Genomic DNA, 21,223 nt, shown 5'->3' with positions numbered 1-21,223 from the left:
CACTCTGGGAGGCCAAGGTGGGATAATTGCTTGAGGTCAGCAGTTTGAGACCAGCCTGAGCAACAACCAGACCCCATCTCTACAAAAAGTAGAAAAAATTAGCTGGGTATGGTGGTGCCCTACCAGCTACTTGGGAGACTAAGGCAGGAGGATCACTTGAGCACAGCAGTTTGGGGATGCAGTGCGTTATGACGATGCCACTGCATTCTAGCCCAGACAAGAGTGAGATCCTGTCTCAGAAAAAAAAAAAAAAAGGAGAAACAAAATGTCATTTCCCTATGCAGTTTCCTGCTCCACAGTTTGCACAGTTTGGATGGAACAATGGTGGCCTATTATATTAATATATACTGATACACACATCTGATACATGACAAATGCCTCTTGTGGTAAGTGCTTCAACCAACAGTTTCTAAGTAGATAATTCCTAGCTCTCATTGTTAATTATTCACATAAAACAGGGAAGTTCGTTCAACAATGCTCTCTGAAATATGCCTAAAATTCAGAGCTTAATCCTGCACTGAAAAATGTGTTTTGATTTGTGCTAAAGTGAAACAATAGTCAACAATTGTTACATGTTAGTTCTATTTTAAGAACAGAATTAATAATCAATGTTATGGCCAAGCAGAGTGCATTCCAGTGATATAAGGATAGTTCACTACTAGAAAATCTATTAATACAACTTACCATGTTATTAATGTTAAAGAAAAACCAAATTATCATATGGATGCTATGAAGACACTTTTGATTAATTCTTTTTTAAATTCTAAAAAAATATTGTTAGTAGTGCTACTAGCAAACATATATTATCACTATACTTTTGGAAATCTGTTAAGTATTTCACATTCATTATCTCATTAATCAATTAACAATACTCCATGAGTTAAGTACCAACACATTTTACAGATAATGAACTGAAGCTCAGACTGAATAACCCCCTCAAGGTAAAACAACTAGGGAGAGAAAAAGCCCAAGAAACTTCAGTCTCACCAACTACACAGTCTAACACCAAGAATCCCTTCCAAAAGGATCATTTAACCAAAGGAAAATTTTAATTTCATTTAACTTCTAATTTGCCTATGTAATATAACCACAGTGCTTATTTTTTAGTCAATAAAATACAATTCTGGATTATAAACTTTTTCTTTATTTTAATTCCAAAGACAGCTTTCAAATCTAAAAAATAAAATGCACTTAAAAGGCATTAAATAGTACCCCTCATATAAATGTGAGGAAAAGAGAAGCAATACTCTAGCAGATCCACAAAATCTGAATAAAGTGAAAATAACACCAAATAGAAAGGCAACGTGAAAGTAGCAGTTTGTTTTTAGAAAGCCACAGCATAGATATGGTAAGTGTAAGTTTTCAGTTTCTGCTGCAGATTACCACTCAGCAACCTGCTGAAACTCAGCACATCTGGGGAGTCGGGCCCAGAAAACGCCGTCACAGCACAAAAGCCATGTATATTTGCTGCGTTTGTGCCCCATATACTCTGTTATGCAATGAGTATAATAACTGTCTACGTCTGTTCTTAAAGGGGAGCTATCACTTGGAATTCCGTTTTAAAATATCAAAGGAGTAGTGTTCTGCCTTTTTTTGAAGAAGGCCAATAAAGATAACATTCATAATTGCTTGAAACAGGTCCAGCAATAAAATTACTGAAGCTGTTTAGTCTGTCCAATGAAAGGCCCCTTTTTTTCCCCATTCTGAAAACAATATGCTATACCATTAATCTGTATTTTAATTTTTTGTCAGTTTTATTACACTGTTTTCTGAAAAACAGCAACAACAACAAAAATCAATGTACTCTGGTTTTAGTAAGTCATGACCAAAAATAGAAAAAAATAAATGGGGGTGGAGGGACATGGGAGAGGAACCACCTGATTCTTACTGGTAAAGGAAAGAGTAGACCTGAATGCATGCTTTGTTTTTAGTTATAACATCAATTTTTAAAATATCAGAAAGCACAATCATGATTAACTCATGATTAACTAGTACAAAATACATGTTGGGCTCTCAGAGACTCAGAACCCAAAGATAGTAACATTCTCTAGTCATCAGCTTCAAAGCATTTGGTTTAATCTGGTGGCTGAGGGGGGCTGAGAGGGAGGCTGCATGTACAAACACCTGTTTAACAGGTTAAAGTTTTAAAAAGTGGATCAATTTAAATAACAGTCTACAAATTGATGGGAGGCTGAAGTTGCTTTTTTTCTCTAAAAAGCTAACGAATGTTACTTCTAAGAGAAATCCCTGCCATCCCCCACAAATATCAATACAATGTGAAGTCAATCCAAATTAGGGGTAGGGAGTCAGTTGTAAAAGATAATTATGTATTTTGGCCGATTATTCATAAAATTAGGTGTGATAAATTATAGGAAGAAATAACAGACACTAATATTGTGGTGTTTTATTAGATTAAAATTTGATAAATTGAGCCTAATAACACATAAAAGTTTATTTGGCACTCACACTATGTGACAGGCACTATGCTAAAAGCTTTGCCTGCATTCTCTTCATGAATTACCACAACAACCTGGTTTTATAGAGGATGGTGTAAGTAAGTTGCCCAGGGTCACACAACTAATAAATGATGGACCTAATATCCTCAACTGTGTCTGTCTGCCTCCAGCCCAGCACAGTGCCAAACACATTGTAGGCCCTCATAGAATATTTGATCAATAAATTTTAAAAGTGTCCCCAGCTCGTGCCTATAGTACCAGCTGCTTGGGAGGCTGAGGCGGGAGGATCACTTGAGCCCAGGAGTTCAAGATCAGCCTGGGCAACATGGAGAGACCCTCCCCCTCGCCCTGCAAAAAAATGGCCCCAATCCAACCTCTTCACTGCTACACCATACTGCCTTCTGTACTTAAGGTAAATATCAGAAGGTTAAAGTGCTCTCACTGGGAAGCTGACAGAATTAGTCTTAAGGAAAGTTTAAATGAGCATTCACAGTGAATAAATTATAACCTAAATACCATCAATCCAATTATGCCCTCTTTGCTCTGTCATCCTTGGTCATCCACAAGATGCAAGACCCTCCGCACAACCATCGTTACCCCAATTTCATCTCCCCACTCTTTAAGCATCCCCAATATTCTGTCTCAAGGGCACAGTGTGCACTGCTGTGCCTAGTGCAGTCCCTGGCAATGGCAACCACTCAATAAATATTTGCTCAATTGAATTGCTGACCTGTGGATTCCTCCTGTCCACTTCTACCTTCCTTATCAACATTTTCCCTACATCCTCAATTTCTTCTGTTACACAGTCTGACATTTCTGCCTTAGCTGAAACCCTGTTCTTCTCCAAGAACACTGTTTCCTAGAGGGTACCGCTCCCTGCACACAGTGGGATCTGAACGGCAGGGAGGGCACTCTCCTGGCTCCTCACACTGGCACCCAGACCACTCCTTGGTACTCCCATGCAAACACCTGTGCTCCTCTGATGGTCATGGCATTCAGGTGCCTCTTCCTGACTGGTTTATGGCTCACAGTTTTCTTCCCACTCCAATTTTGCTATCATCACAGAAGACTTCGATATTGGTCTGAGTTGACAACCCATTTGAGAGACCATCCTCAAATTTCTTTGGCTTCCTTAATTCCAATAAAACTTCAATCAACCTCCACTTTGGCACTCTTGCCCATAACCAGAGTCACACTGGTCCTTGCCCTGGAACACTCTACCTCAGGGATCTCACACCCCTCTATACACATGCCTGGCCAAATCTTCCCGTCCTTGTAGCACTCTCATTTCCTTACTTCACATGGTTTTTCTTTGACCTCATCCAGAAATGCCCTTTTGTCTTAGTTCATTAATTATGAACCTCACAGTGTAGGAGAGCAAAGAGAGACAGGTGAACAAACAACCACAATATCAAATGATGTCTAACAGTAAGGGCAGCAGGAGCACATACTCCATACATTGATGGCATCCAAAAAGAAAGAAAGAATGCTGAGGGTAGGGGATGTAGCTGGGGGGTGAGCTGTAGCAAGGCCAGACAGGAGAAATTTGTGGGGTGCTCCAAACATGAACAGGCATATCTAACAGCAGAAGTGCCAGCATGTGCATCCCAGACCTGGAGCGGAGCTGCCACACACCACCGTTCTGCTATCCCAGGGGCAGTCACACTGCAGTCTTTCCTGGCAAAATGCCAACGTAGTAAAATAAGGGTTGTACTTGTTTTTTAAATAATCAGTTCTTTTAAATAAATGTGTGATTTTCCTTTATAAAAGCTGGTTATGAGAACTTCCATATCTCATGTAGATCACAGCAAAGACATATCACCTAAGCCATGGCAGGCTTCCATGAGGTAAGTACGGAGAGTACGAAACTATGACAGCAATTTTATATTACTATGGTAATTTTATATTTTATAAAAATTCTGGTTTATAGCAGATGGGGAAAACGAAAACAAAAAACTGGTGCTTTACACAGAGAGTTTGTGAAGGAGTGACCTAAACCCTGATCATAATTAAAGATAGCTGTGGTAAGTCCACATGTCCATTCAATCTACTCCTATCTGTTATTCCATCTACTTGACTCCCCAGGTCTTATCCCTAGATCCAGAGGCAGTGTTCCTGTAGCCAGGACACACACGGGTTTGGTGGGCTACATACTTCCCAGGCAGTCTTCCAAGCCCCTCCACATCAACTGGCGCAAGCCCTGATGTGAACAGTCTGAGGACACTGTAGGATTAGAAGGATACTGCCCCGTCTCACCCTGCCCCTACCTGAACTGTGGATCATGTCGTTTTTACTACTATCTTCTTTTCTCCCTTCCCTGGAGGCTCAAGAACAACTCTGGGGAAGAGGCAATTTAAGTTCAAGAGATAATCTAATTTCTCATTAGCCTTCAGATAGTTTATCAGCATTCCTGGGCCAAACAAAAAAGAACCAGAGACACAACACTTTGATAGATTCCTCTGGGCCCCAATTCCCATAGGACGCTAAGGCATGCAAGAACATGGTTTGCTTAAGCAGCATCAGTAAATCAGTACTGCCAGAGTGTGGAGGAGGCCAGGCAAGTAGCTGGGAATGAGACAGCAGCAGCACTTGTCCGGTTCATTTGGATGGTTTGTAATGAATCACAGGGGAGAATCCGTTTTAATGTTAGTCTGGGCACAAAGAGGTAACAGGTGCAAGAAGTGGCCTGGAGCCCCTAACTGGCTTCCACTCTACCAGAGGAGGCCTGGACACAAAGCCCTGGGACTGTACCCTGGCATCTCAGAGAGCCTCTTTAGGTCCCACTGTCTATCTTCTGTCACCTTCCTTGCCCAGTACTGACACATCTGGTTTCATCCTGCTGCCTCAGTGGAACTGTTATCTGACTCTTGATTTCAGCCTCTCCCTGGGTATGGTCCTTCTGACTAACTCTCCATGTCCAGTTTTGCAGCCCCCAAGCTACTTCTGACTCACCTCCTAGAAACTCCTGCCATCCAGGCCAGGTGCTGTGGCTCACACCTGTAATCCTAGCACTCTGGGAGGCTGAGGTGGGCGGATCATTTGAGCTCAGGAGTTTGAGACCAGCCTGAGCAAGAGCAAGACCCCATCTCTACTAGCTGGACAACTAATATATATAAAAAAATTAGCTGGGCATGGTGGTGCATGCCTTAGTCCCTGCTACTCAGGAGGCTGAGGCAGTAAGATTGCTTGAGCCCAGAAGTTTGAGGTTGCTGTGAACTAGGCTGATGCCATGGCACTCTAGCCCAGGCAAACATAGTGACTCTGTCTCAAAAAAATAAAAAAAAAACAAAAACTTCTGCCTATCCAGGAGACACATTTGGACAACAGGCTGATACTGTGAAACCAAACTGGAGAGGATACTGTCTTAAGAGTCTTTCATAGATTATTTATTATTTAATTATGGTAATAATCTTAGGAGATAGGTATTATTCCTATTTTATACCCAGAAAAACTGAGCCTTAGAAAGGTTACTACGGACAAACACACACACACACACACACACACACACACACACACACACACACTTTTAATAAGCAGATATGGGAGTAGCAGAGCTACTACTTAACCTTGGCCTACCTGAATCTAGAGCCTATCTGGCTTCTCCTGGTAAGGCAGACACTAATATTTTGAAGCAATGGTAAATTAAAGACAAAAATAGCACCTGGCCCTAAGTCCCTGACTTTCTGTGTCTTGGGCATTTGCTCATACCATGCCCCAGGTCTTGAGGGCAGAGGCGAAATGTGCAGCAGCATATTGTGAAAATGGACTTTATACAATAATACTGAATAAAAGCAGCTAGCTGTTCGTGATAAAGCACAAATACTTTCTCTCCTTATATTCCTAGTGAAATCCATGTTACAAACCTTTCTGTGAGCCATGCCCTGGAAGAATTACATATTCTCTCCTATTCACCTGGTGGATATTAGAGTATTTACCATGCTGTGAGTCACAGCCAGCTTCCCCGCTAGACTGTGAACTTCCTAAGGGCTGTATCTTATTCTTCTTGGCATCCCTAGCACAATACATGACACACAATAGGGACTCAGTAAATGCCTGCTGAATGAATTAGTAAATTAATTAGTTAAAGTAGTATTCTCCCAATATGCATTGTCAAGTATTGGTGATTACCAAGCTTGAACTGTTATCTGAAATAAGCTGATTTCAAAAAACAAAATATAAATGTAACTATAATCGTACCCCCAAATTAGTTTAACAATATGAGAATGACCTCTGGAAAAAGAAATAATTCGGGACTTAAAAGGTCTTATCATCAAATAACGTTAAAGTAGAAACAATGAATACCAAGGCTACAACATATTTCCAAAACAAAACAAAGGAAGCATATGCTCTATGAATCAAGGAAGCATATGTTCCCTCAATCAAATTCAAGATAAGATCTGAACGTCTGCTATTTCACTACTTTTGGGGGGGACTAAGCATCTTCTGCTTTGGGTGATTTTACAGAGTTTTTTTAATATGTCATTTTACACAGTGGGTGTGTGAGATTTAAAGACTTAATTTCACCTCTGAATTATTCTAAATGCTAGTTTCGAGAAAACTGTAAAATTTTAGCTCTATTAAAAATATACTATAAAACTGAATGTTCACGTTATGGCACAAAATTGAAGAGTGGTTAATTATATGAGAAAATTATATGAGAAAAATTATCAAATTAATAATTTGGAGTTCCATTTTCACTTAAATAATTACTTATTAGAGCAAGTAATGCTCCACAGTAGTCCTTGAAAGCAGTACTAAATGTCAGTGCAAAGATTTCATAGATGTCAATGGGGCATACTGACCAGACAATGGCTGTGCCCAGGCCACCTAAAATTCATAACAGGAGATGTAGGGAACGGTTTCATTGTCAGGGATAACCTTCAAAAGTCTAACAAAGCAAATTTCAAAAACTTCAAGGAGTCAATTTATGAAAGAAAAATTGAGCCATGACAATTAAACGCAATACAAAATCCTTGAATGAGTTCGAATTAAAAATTAAAAAGATAGGACATATTAGGACAACTGAGGAAATCTGACTCTAGGCTTTATATTAGACAGTAGTATTGTATCAAGGCTAAATTCCTTGGGTGTTATGTTATGTAGAAGAACATCCTTGCTCTTAGGAGATACAGGCTGAAGTATTTAGGATTCCTAAACGGTTCAGTAAAAAGTAAGTGTGTTTGTAAAGGAGGGAAGAGAGCATGCAAATGTGACAAAATATTAATAATTGGGGAAACTAGATAAAGGTGCTCACTGAACTATTCTTTAAACTTTTCTATAAGCATAACTTTTTCAATAAAATCTTGGGGTTAAAAAAATTCAGAAAGAGGTCTACCATCATGGTGCAAGGCACTGTCTAAAGACTAATTGGACACTTCCTCCCCATCTCCAAATTCAGAGACAAAACCACAGAGGAAAATCATTATAATCTTTTGTAAAAAATTATAATGTACAAACAACAAAAAGAGATGCCCATATTAAAGGATGAATATCAAATAGTGTTATGACCCACTAAGACATTTTTCTGACAGGCTAAGGCACAAAGCTGGGGTTTTATTACTTTGTTTTGTTTTAAACCAGGCTTGGGAGAAGAGAGCTAAGCACCAATATTTTTAAGAGCCTGAACACTCTGCTGGGAACTTTATTAAAACCATCCAATTTAACCCTCACAACAAGCTTGAACATAGCTGTTAAGATCCCAAACTGAAAGAAAATAAAATTAAGTAAATAAAATAAAACTTACATGTAAATTCACAGAGTAAACTGCAGCTTTGAACTCAAGTCTGGTGTATAACTCCAAACCCTAGGATCTTTCCCCTAACAATGAAGCAATATGATTATTTTTTGCTTAAAGTTATACTCTTCAAAAATTTAATGAGCTACTACTTCTACTACCACTAATTTTTAATAATTGCAACAACAAATGGTATATTATTTCCATTTTTCCATCAAAAAGAATAATCTTCCAAAAAACAAAGCCCATATTCTAAAATGAATCATGTATATGATTTCTCTCTCTATTTTTTTCTCTTTTTAGAGATAGAGTCTCACTCTGTTGCTCAGGCCAGAACTCCTGGGCTCAAGTAATCCTGCCACCTCAGCCTCCCAAAGCAGTGGGATTACAGGTGTGAGCCACCAGCCGATTCTATTTCTCTGTATTTTTAAAGGATGCACTGGTAAGAATGGGTTGTTAAATTGAAATGGGTTTAAAAAGAACAAAAGAGGTATTTTTCTTTTGTTTAAAAATGGGACTATGGGGTGCTATTTACAAATAAGATTATGGGGTGCTGTCAGGATGATACGAAAGATATACTATACCTGGATTTCAGAAGACATCTGACAGTTTTTCATCATGTTTTGTAAAACCTAATGTAACTAATAAGGTAGAGCTCTATTCTTCTGGTAATCATCTACGCTTTCTATTAATCATACTCTACTTCATGCCTTTCAACTCCTATACCACGTGGAAAACTAGCTTATTGAAACCCTGAAACCTGTACAAACTCTGAAGATTCTGGGAATTCTGTTTCAAAATACTCAGTGAAACTGACTGCTTTTACTTATACTTTTTTTAAACTAAACATCCTACAATGCATGATACCTTTTACTTACAGAAATAAAAACTGGCAGGTTTGTGGGCAGGCACTGAAAACATGGAGAAGACAGGAGAATGTAGTACAAATAGTATTATTAAAACTGTAAAATAATCCTAAATAATGTATTTATTGTTTTCTGAACATAAAAATTCCTCTCATCTTCATGAACCATAACAAAAGAAAAAGATATAAAGGGGGGAAAGGTTTTGTTTAAATCATTCAGGTTTAAAATATTATGTTTGATTAATGCAGTACAAATATTAAAAGCCAAAAACCCAGAGATTTAGGAAACTCATACAGAAGATTAGAAATATATTAATTATAACTCGAATTAATTTTTTCTTTTCAATCAAAAGTAGCTGAATATACAGCAATATATATAGTATTTATTGTTACATACATATAACATTTACTGTCATAATTATTTTGAAATAAGAAATTGAATAAATAACAAACTCTTATACAGACTTCTGCTTGATTTTACCCTGACTTATTTTCTTTCCCTAACTAACAATTATTAAAGTTTTATACTTTATTTCTGAAAAGAAAAAGTATTTCTGAAATAAAACTCTATCAGAAAAATATATCTTAAGTATTTTTAATTATCAAATATAATTTTCTATTTTTGAGTAATCATTTTTCATTTTCAGAGAAATAAAGAAATAAAATATAAATAAAAATGTTACTTTTTAAAAAGTTAATGTTATCTCTGCTACCAAACATCATTTTGAGCCACTTAATTAAATTAACAAAAAAAAGCTGTAGAATTTCCTCCTTGGGATATCTTAAAACTGTTTCTAAATTCTTCTTTGCCTAAAAAGCTTTAGACAAACTTTTATAAGACATAAAATAAGAAAGTCAAAATAAATTATAGATATGTAGATGATTAAATAGGTCCCATTACTTTTTTCCTTTTACCACTGTTCTTTTTACCAAATTTACTAAACATAATTTTATTTCCTTTACCTGAAAGATTGAAAACATGTACAAAATACTTTGCACAGTGCCTGATCCATCTGTGGTACTCCATTAGTTAGTTCTCCTCTCCTTCCAATAATCAAATGTTAAGATTCATTCTCATAATGGTTTCTAGCTTATTACTAGGATAACAATTACTCCTTTTAAGTCTTGTTGCCATAGTTGGCTCCTGAATTTAGTATCACCTTATTTATACCAAATTGTCCCCTGTTGTTTTCATTGGCATTTCCTATTGCCTATCATTATGTGAATAAATGCAACATTTGATTTTACTTTGTATTTCTTCACTGGCATTCCATCATCTCTACATTTCCAGCCAAAATTGCTAAGATACACTGGATACACATTTGGTAGGGTTAGGGCGTAAAACAGTGCTGTTTCAAAACTAATGCATATCTTGGAGCCTATGATCAGAATGGTAGATACCATCCCAATATAGCACATCTTCAGAATTCCTGTCCCTATAGACCTACTCACTACATAACAAGAATAAATTATACCAATAACTGCTAACAAATCAAAAATAAAATTCAACCTTAAAACATCTTTAATATTATAGCAAAGACAGAAATAGGTAGTATTATGAAATAAATCACTCATTTGTATTATATAAACTCCAAAGATATGTTTGAAATGTTTATCTTGTGTTTTTCAACAAAAACTGTTCAGTTATAGTTAAAACAAGGAGTAATTTTCTCAACCCAAACACAAAAACATTTCACTTGTTCTCTATCTTCTGAGAAAAAGACATTCTACAGGGTGAATTTTCCAAACAACAGTTTATCCATTTCAATGCCCAAACTCATTATACTTAAGCCATGTTGGATAGAAATGCTCTTGTGTCACATACTTCCTACTAATTTAGGCAGCACCGGTATATTGAACCTAATTTAAGCACTTGTCAATGACTAACGTCTATCACTGTGACTGTACATTAGGTTACTAAGGTATATTTAAGACAGCAATAGCCTCAGGGGCATTAACAAATGTAAAGTAATTTCCTCCAATTCTAAATGGCCCCGTAATGACAAGTCCTTATATCTGCATTTTAACAATTTTCCTGTCCCTTATTTAAAACTCTATTTTATAAAAACTCTCACTCATCACTGTTTCTAGGATGCCCTTCATCAATCTGCCAAATCACTGCTTCTAAATTATGGCTGATAAATTAGATAACTGCGCAGGTAGTAATTTTATCAAGAGCAAGAATAAAATGCATTGGGGTGAGAGTCTCCATTTAAAAAGGCACATCAGCTTAGTGCACAGTGTGATTTTAAATTTAGCCACTTGAAACTTTTTCATTTTCAATTATTTCCTAGATTATGATTACACCAGACAGTTGTGTTTTCTGGGAAAATAAATGAGAAATAAATTATTACTCTACAGCAATTATTCTCTTTGTACCGTCGTGTACAATTCTATCATTTTTCAAACATCACCATTAGTAAGCAAAATCCATAATATAGTCAGACTTACCCGAGGCACGCCTTGTGAATCGGTTTATTACTGGAGCTAAAAGAAAAAGCAAAAAAGTATGATTAGATAAAAAGTCTAAGTTTCCCCAAACCCTGAAAAGGCTCAAATTGGTAAGTGATCCTATAATTTAAACACAGAAAAATATGAATGAATATTTTATGAGGAAATAAGTATATGAATATAAAATGTTTAAATTCACTAATAACCAAAGAAATATAAATCAATATTTTACCTATTAAATTAGTTCCCCCAAAACACTTTAAAATAAAAATTCCTAGATATACATGGCTGAAACTACTTAACTGGGGACAGTATAAATCTATATAATACCTTTAAAAAACAATGTGGCAATTACATCAAGCGCTATAAAAGGTTTATGTCCCTGAATAAGTAATTCTACTTTTAGAGATTTAACCTAAAGCAGTACTTCTAGAGAAGGACAAAGCAGTATGTGAATAAATCTACTTAGCAGCATGATTTTTAAAATGATAAAATTAGGAAACAAAACTAAAAATGCTCATGTACACTGAAATCATTTATAAGTGAAGGAAAGTTTCAGATTTAATATTTGTGGTTTTGACAATTTTTGTGCAACTCAAATGTCTATGACATGCAAATTACTGCACTAAAGGCTGCAACTTCAGGTTGGTGTGTGCATCAACTAGCCGGCAAGCCTACTGTCTGCCATTCTGACTCGACTCAGCTCTGTGTTGCTTCTTGGTTTTGCTGACAGAGTTATCTCAAGCAGTGAGGTTTTTCAAAAATTAAAAAAAAATTATTTCTTGAGATAAACAGGTAAATTTATGGTTCATGTTATATAAAAAAAGGATATCATGTACTGCACAGAATATTTTGGTGACAGAATGTCACCGGTGTACTATTTTTTCATACTTTTAAAACAGTAATTATGAAATTTGTTTACATGATGGAAACACTCAGGTCAAGTAAAAAGAGAAGATAAAAATTTTTATCAATATTCTGGTCACACTGCATGATAAATATGTATGCACAAGAACAAGGACTATAAGAAAACTGTGTATCCGATGTCTTACATTAATCCTTACAACCATGCTATTAAATATCAGCTTCTTCGTACTACTGATAAGGAAATTTTACAGTAAGGCTCAGAGAAATTTATTAATTTGCTTTAGATCACACAGCCACCCTGCGGCAGAGCTGGAGCATTTGCACTTAGAAGTATCAAAAATGCTACCTGAGAGAGAACAGAAAGTGAAAATACTGATTCCTGAAATTGTACAATTAGAGGTGATTATTTTCTTCTATATTGATCTTCATTGTTACTAAAGATTAACTTTGTGAAATAATTCATGAACCCAATTACTAAAATATTATAGTCTATAGCAAAATTATATCTTCCAAATTGATTAAATGAGATAAAATTTTTACTCTTTCTATACCAAAATATTTTAGCCGTATATTGGCACAGTCACAAATTACTTATATAAAAAACTTTCATCAGGCAAATTATATGTTATGTATATTTTAACACACACACACCAGTGTTCATCCATTTTCTTGGACGCTTTCAAACCCCTTTTTCACAACTCCTACAGAACCTAGTCTAAAGAGAGTCTCCCAGCAGGCTACAAGGACAGTGAATAGAAACAAAGTGAAAACAGTTTAACCACAGGAATGCAGAACAGAAGAACACAGAGAGCAAGCAGATAAAGGCAAAGTGAAGGTTAAAAACCTATCTCAGCCTTGGGGCAAAAATAGAGTCGACATTCTCTGCCCTCCTGCCCCCTGGAGCCTCTCTAGATGATGAAACCATAGGACTATGAGCTTCTGGTTTGAAATGTTAGGAAGTCTTCATTCTCCTAGGGTCCTTAGGTTCTGTGTTTTTCTGAAGTGTTCAAGGCAGAAATTTTCCACACAAGTGGCTTCACCATCTACGAGGTGTTTTCTAAATTTCTAAGGTCAATTTCGATTGTCACAATAATTCAGACACCTTTTGGACTTAGGTAGGCAAACTCCACAACTGTCCTGTACCACAAAGAACTGTCACTCATCCCACAACTTTTGTCCTGCACGACTTTCAAATAGCGTACTGGGCATTCACATTGACAAAAAAAGTCTGCTTACAAACATCTGAGCGTAAGATCCTAACATTGCTTTATATACACACATGATTATTTTATGCAGTTTTTATACATATCAAATCTTCTTCAACACAGCAACATAAATCAAAGGACTTTCCTTTTTGTATTTTATTTGTTTGGAATTTTACTAATACATGTTCACAGTTTCAGGAAACCACCTGACTGCTGATTTGTTGTATTTGTATAGCCAGTACAATACGTTTGATCAGACTCCATCTGCAGCTTTCATACTCTTAGTGATTCTTCCTCTGGGTGGGAGAATCTAACCGAATTATGTCTTCTTAGCTCCATACCGAACCACATACCTTCTGAAATACACTTTACCATAAATTACTTTCCTTTCTTTCTCCTTGATATTTTTGCTAGATATCCTATCAATTTCCAAATTTGGTTGAGATAGGTTATATGACTATGATTTTCATTTCCCAACAGTAAATGGGGCCTGGGCTTGGATAGGTAAGAAGATGGGTGCACCAGGTAAGTGGTATGCAATAGTGAAGGTAAACACTGGGTTTTGACAACAATCACCGCAAATCCAATCTCTCATATCCATAGCCCTCCATATCCACTTGCAGTGATGAAACACAAGTGTTTCCTATATAAATTTTAGGCAAGTTAACAGTTACTTTCATAATTTTTCTAGGTGTTTTAGTCTAGCTACCAAAATGGGGAAAAAGGCTGAGATTCAGGGTGGAAGCCTTACTGGAAATAAAGAAATGTACATCTGGCCAAGATACACCTGGTCCTTTTTCTCTTGGGAACCTAAGTCAAGGAGGGGGAGCAGGATGAAGGTAAGAATTCCACTTGCCCCTGCTGTGAAACCATGGGCAAGTCATATAACCTGGACGTAAATTCTCCACTTATGAAATATGGAGAGTAAGACCTGCCTTCTCAGGTTTCAGGGGATTCTTGTGGAAAAGAAAAAAACTAAATATCTTTGAAAGTAACTGTCAACTATAAATTCCTATGCAATTGTAAAGACTTGATGTTTATTTATTGTGAGCTAATATTATGATTTCTAAACATGCAAAGTAAAAAGCAATAAAAGTTATCAAAAAAAGTAAACAGATGCAGATGTTTTAAAATTCATCAAGTCAAATTTTTTCAGACTCTTCATTTTCACCTTTAGATTTTTTCTTTTTATTTTTTTACATTTTTTTCCTTTACATTTTCTTCTTTATTGCACTTTTACTTTTTTTTTTCAGCATATTATGGGGTACAAATGTTAAGGTTACATATAGTGCCCATGCCCCCACTCCCCCCTTGAGTCAGAGCTTCACGCGTGACCATCCCTCAGACAGTGCGCTTCGCACTCATGTATATACCCATCCCCTCCTCCCTCTTCCCATCTGCCTAACACCTAATAAATGTTATTCGTATATGCCCACTTAGGTGCTGATCAGTTAATATCAATTTGCTGGTGAGTACATGTGGTGCTTGTTTTTCCATTCTTGGGATACTTCACTTAGTAGAATGGGTTCCAGCTCTAACCAGGAAAATATAAGAGGTGCTATATCACCACTGTTTCTTATAGCTGAATAGTACTCCATGGTATACGTATACCACATTTTGTTAATCCACTCATGTACTGATAGGCACTTGGGTTGTTTCCACAACTTTGCAATTGTGAATTGTGCTGCTATAAACATTCGAGTACAGATATCTTTTTTATAGAGTGTCTTTTGTTCTTTTGGGTAGATGCCCAGTAATGGGATTGCTGGATCAAATGGTAGGTCTACTTCACTTTAAGGTATCTCCATATTGCTTTTCACAAAGGTTGCACTAGTTTGCAGTCCCACCAGCAGTGTATGAGTGTTCCTATCTCTCCACATCCACGTCAACATTTATTGTTTCGGGACTTTTTGATAGAGGCCATTCTCACTGGAGATGGGTGATATCTCATTGCAGTTTTGATTTGCATTTCCCTGATAGAGATGTTGAGCATTTTTTCATATGTTTGTTAGCCACTATTTCGTCTTCTATTGAAAGTCTCAAGATACAAAATCAATACACACAAATCAGAGCATTCATATATGCCAATAATAGTCAAATTGAGAACCAAGTCAAAGACTCAATACCCTTCACAACAGCAACAAAGAAAATAAAGTACCTAGGAATATATTTAACTACGGAGGTAAAAGACCTCTACAGGGAGAACTATGAAACACTGAGGGAGGAAATAGCAGAGGACATAAACAGATGGAAAACCAAACCAAGCTTGTTGGCAGAATCAACATTGTTAAAATGTCTATACTACCCAAAGTGATATACAGATTCAATGCAATCCCTATGAAAATGTCATCATCATATTTCACAGATATAGAAAAAATAATTTTATGCTTTGTATGGAACCAGAGAAGATCCCGTATAGCAAAAGTGATTCTAGGCAATAAAAACAAATTAGGAGGTATCAATTTGCCAGATTTCAAACTATACTACAAAGCTGAAGTAATTAAATTAGCTTGGTACTGGCACAAGAATAGGGACATTGACCAGTGGAACAGAACTGAGAACCCAGATATAAAACCATCCTCATATAGCCATCTAATCTTCAACAAAGCAGACAAAAACATACACTGGGGAAAAGAATCCTTATTCAATAAATGGTGTTGGGAAAACTGGACAGCCACATGTAGAAGACTGAAGCAGGATCCACACCTTTCACCTCTCACAAAAATCAACTCACGCTGGGTAACAGACTTAAACCCAACGTATGAAATTATTAGAATTCTAGAGGAAAACGTTGGAAATAAGCTTATAGACACTGGCCTAGGCAAAGAATTTATGAATTTATTAAAGAAGATTCCAAAGGCAATCATGGCATCAACAAAATAAATAAATGGGACCTGATCAAACTAAAAGGCTTCTGCACAGCCAAAGAAACTGTCATGAGAGCCAACAGACAACCTACAGAATGGGAGGTTGCATGCATGCTACATGTCTGATAAGGAGCTGATAACTAGAATCTATTTAGAACTCAGGAAAATCAGCAAGAAAAAAATCAAACAACCCTATCAAAAAGTGGGCAAAGGACATGAATAGATTTTCTTATTCTACGGATATTCTGGGAATATATACATTCACACACACACAAACTATAGATATATATATATATATATATATATATATATATATATATGCACAGACACACATATAGAACAAGAGAGGGAAAACTAGAGACTAGAAGACAGAAGGAAAAAAAATATAAAACATATTATCTGCCTGAAGAAACAAACAGATATGATTTAAGAATATACTAAACCTGTAACATTTTCGAGAGGATATAACCTAAGATTTTAGTGAATCCCCAAGGGAAAATACAGAAATATTTATGTAGGTTTGACTCTCTCCCAAACGCTATTGCAGGGAACACTGAGTTCTGCGTTCCTATGAATATCTTCATGCCTGTGTAACTGGAGATCCCTTTAGTTGCCCAACTATATTCCACTAGATTAGTTTCAGTTCCTGTGCTCCCAAGAGACCTAGAAGTGTAATTGATTCGAGTCTTCATTAATCCTGGAGTATCCTAACAAGAAAAATCCTCTGCTGCTTTAGATAAATTGAAGAAGCTTCTCTGCCCCCACAGTGAAAATGCCTCCCATAGCTGTTGGACTCTGAGTTCTGCACCCGGCCAGCAGGAACTGCTTATCTTCTCAGCTCTTTCCTTATGCCCAATGTCTAACATAGTGCCTGGCAGATAAGAGGTGCTAAGTAAACACCTGCAGAATGAAATCAATAAACTCTGAAGTAAACAGAGCAAGTACCCTTGTCCCCACTAATTTTACTTTTGTATTTTGTATTTAGTGTGAATGCCAGGCACTGGAATTAGAATGGAGCCCCTGCCTGGCCCGTGAAGAGCTTAGCCAAGTCTAGGTATATTTTCAAATGCAATAGTTTCAGGGCTTGCACCCTGCAAGTAGCTACCTAACTTAGAAAGAATTAGGTGAAAGAGAAATTCAGTAGAAGACTAAAAACCTTTTAAGACTATAAAAACAAAAGCAGTCAGGTGAAAGCATGAAGCAATGAGTCTGGTCTTCAAAAAGGAAAGCCAGGCTGACAGCAGTGCACACAGTTTGCATCTCTGAGTGTACTGCTGGGAGAGAAATCCCAAGTTAACGAAATAAGAGCCCTGAGTTGTGATCTAAGTCATAAACACAAACACACACTTAAAAAACAAAAATAAAAAATAAACCACTCTATCCATACTGGAGTCACATTAGTTAAATTAGCCTTTTGTGGAAAAGTGTTCATATACCCTGAAGTGAAATATACACAATAATCTTGGATTCAACTGAGTAATCAGCAAATTTATCATACTATTAGTCACCTTTTCTAGCAATAAACACTTTCTGAATCTGTTAACAGTCTAAATAAAAGATTCTAGAAACTGTGTACATTGAAATCAGATAAGCTAATTATTTTTGACAGAGTAAATACTTAGCTCAGAATAAATTAATTTCTCTAATGCCTGTGTTTCAAAAATTAAAGCGAAATAAGGCTCACCCCTGAACCAAGGAAGAATTAACTTTTTAAAAAGATCCATAGCAAATAAGCAAATAACAAAAAGCCAGACATATTTTACTAATTAACCTAACAGACACAACTTGCAAACTTTTTTACACATGTTTAATTCCTGGTATTGAAAAGGATCACTTATTTTCTATATTTTTGCTAAAAGATGGTGAGCCTTGACCACTTTTACAAATACTCAGATACTCTACTTGTCATGGTTCTGCAAGCCTTTGAGCAGTACTTTCAGATACAGGGCGTCTAAGAATTTGCTGAGATTCAGTCTCTGGAGGGGCTCGAGAGTATCAGGACAGAATCACAGTTGGAGGGTACTCACCGAAGCTTCATGGTCTTGGTCCTAAAGAGACACAGATTATGAGCTGTATACCTCCAAGCACTTCTTACTAGACATAACGGGATCTATTTGAGAGGCAGGCATTTAGGGGACCAATTTTCTTCTTCCTTTACGATTATACACCATGAATCACAGAGATCAGGTGTCCAACCCACCTAGACAAGTGTCTTGGCTGGAGGTGAGATAAAATATAGATGCTTCGGCTTTTAGAAACTGCCAACTTTAAGGAGGTTCTTCTATTTATAAACCAAACTCCTCAAACTGTAACTGATATTTTAATATATCAAGGTAACAGAATCATAAACTGCAGAAAAAAACTTAACCTTTGCTTATTCTTTGATTCTCTATTTTTTAATTCTTTGATTCTGTATTTTTATTCTTTGATTCTCTATTTTTTAATTCATGAGGACTTTACCAACAAAGCCCTCTTAGGAACAGAAAGAAAAATATAGTTACAGCTAGAGGAGTCTTAAAATGGCTAAGTTTATAAAACCACACACAGAGTTGAGGCAATAATGCCAAGAGAAAGGTTCCCAAATACTTCCAAGATTTTAAATGTGAGCTCAGAAGAGGAAAAGAAAGAGATAGGAAAGGCCACTGTTGAAACTACATATATTTAATCTCTGCCTCTCCATATGCTAGACTGTCTCTTGTAAATCTACATGGTCAGATACATGCAAAGGGTAGATTTGCGAAGAATGAAGTTCTGCTTGTAAGAGCAAATGATCCAGACTAGACTAAGACTACCAGGAAAGTCGAATGCTGCAGAGTTCAAATTGCCACACATCCATACAGTCACAAAAAAAACAGCTCCAGCAAGAGGTAATTTTGAAAAATATAGGCTTTGAAATGAAGACCAACAGAGAACGATGTGGGGTGTGATTAAGGTTGGCCCACTCATATGAGAGCAGTGATAGAAAACACCTATATTCAAAAACCTCCTTGTATCTTCACAGAATTAAGATATTCCTGCCATTCCAGTCTCAGCTCAAAGGACCCCTCCTCATGTTAATGAACCCACAAGGGAGGTTCTCTCTGTTGCTCACTGCACAGGAAGCCAATTACTGGGACAGGGACTGTCAAGGAAGAAAGGAGATTTACTGTGGAGGACACATCAACTGTGAGGTGGGAGGAATGTACTGCTTCAAATCCACCTCTCCAACTGACCAACCAACAGGCTCAGGGTTTTTCTAAAGGTGAAATGAACAATGCATGACGTGAGTGAGCACCATTACATGTTTGAGGTGGAGTGCAGAGCACGCAAGTGCAATCAGAAATCATGTTAGTACATGTTATATGTCACATGATAAAAAGATGATGGGTAATTCCCTTCCAAGGCAGAGATTTTAGTAGTCTAATGGGCTAGAGGTTAATACTGGTCATTCTTTCAGTCTTGTGCACAGGTGGGATGTGGGGATTAGGTTGCTCAGTGGGTCCTCGGGCACAATCAGTGGTAAGGAGTCCCTTATTTTGTCTTCCCTGGACAACCAGGGAGTATAAGGCCTGGTAGTTATCTCATGGCTGCAAGGAGGCGCCACCATTTCTGGGGGAAAAAAAACAACACAAAAGGGAATAAATCAGGGAAACAGAAAGTTCTGGTCAGCAAATCTTACTAGCCTGGGAACTCAACACATAAGAAAGCTACAAAAAGGCATTTTTGTTCATGGAGCCATTTAGACTCAGGAAGCCTACATCTGAAATTATCCCCTCTAGTTCTAGTCATATCGTCCTGTTTCATTTTCTCCAAAGCCACCAGTGCTACCTACAGAGATCTAGTGTTTTATGTATATTGTCTGTTTCTTCCCATGGTAGACTAGCACCTCCACAAGGGCAGGGTCTTCCCTTGCCTATCAGCTTCATTATTGTATGCCCAATGCTTAGAACACTGCTTGATATAATATATGTCAGCTTCAGCAGATGCTAAAGGAATAGTGCTAATGAAAAATTAACATAATAGGGGTGCTCCCTGATACCTAAAAATTATTTAGACAAATGTAAGTGATATTTATTTATAATATATTAAATTTGTGAAATCCATAAATTAAAATTCAGTATTGGCTGAAAACATAAAATAGACTTAAAAACACAAGAACTTGACTAACCTTTGGCTTTTGATTTCAAGTAGCAAAAAACAATCCAATTTATGCCCAGTAATTATGAAAACATAATTAGACTGGATTTTAGACTATAACAAGAATAATGAGAAAGAGAGAAAAAAAAAGAAAAGAACTCCTTATACAAACCAAAAAGAAAAACATAATCAGCCAGATAGGAAAGATGGCAAAGAATAAGAAAATATATTCACAGAAGATTAACTACAAATATGATCAATGAACATGAAAAGATGTTCAATGTCACTAGTAATAAGGGAAAAGCAAATTCAATTCACAAGATTCCATCTATCAACTATCCTACTGGCAAAGCTTGTTAAACTCTGACAACACTGAATGTTAGCTGTCAACCACTTTATACTTTTAAAAATTATTTGCTTATGTAGGCTATATCCATCAATTTCACTGCATTAGAAATTAAAATGGATAAATGTTTAAAATATTAATTTAATAATAAAATTACACATTCTAAATATTTTGATAGAAAATAACTATAATTTTCCAAAACAAACAAAATTTAGTAAAATTTAGAATGACTCTGTTTTACATGCTTGCTAATCTGGCATGACAGAAGATAGCTGGGTGCTTGTATCTGCTTCTGCATTCAATCTGCTGCAGTATT

General features: G+C 36.6%; 1 protein-coding gene across 1 annotated transcript in view; it reads right to left on the bottom strand.

Annotated features, from left to right (window-relative positions):
• Positions 1-21,223, bottom strand: part of PRKAR2B (protein kinase cAMP-dependent type II regulatory subunit beta) — a 90,371-nt gene that overhangs the window by 55,117 nt on the left and 14,031 nt on the right. Inside the window, exon 2 of the mRNA XM_012746286.2 lies at positions 11,507-11,542. Within this exon, the coding sequence (XP_012601740.1) occupies positions 11,507-11,542 (36 nt within the window). The remainder of the gene's footprint in view (positions 1-11,506; positions 11,543-21,223) is intronic.

This window comes from Microcebus murinus, chromosome 9, assembly GCF_040939455.1.
Source record: "Microcebus murinus isolate Inina chromosome 9, M.murinus_Inina_mat1.0, whole genome shotgun sequence".
NCBI lineage: Eukaryota > Metazoa > Chordata > Mammalia > Primates > Cheirogaleidae > Microcebus > Microcebus murinus.
The sequence above is the reverse complement of the archived record's forward strand: the minus strand, read 5'-3'. Positions and strand labels throughout refer to the sequence as shown.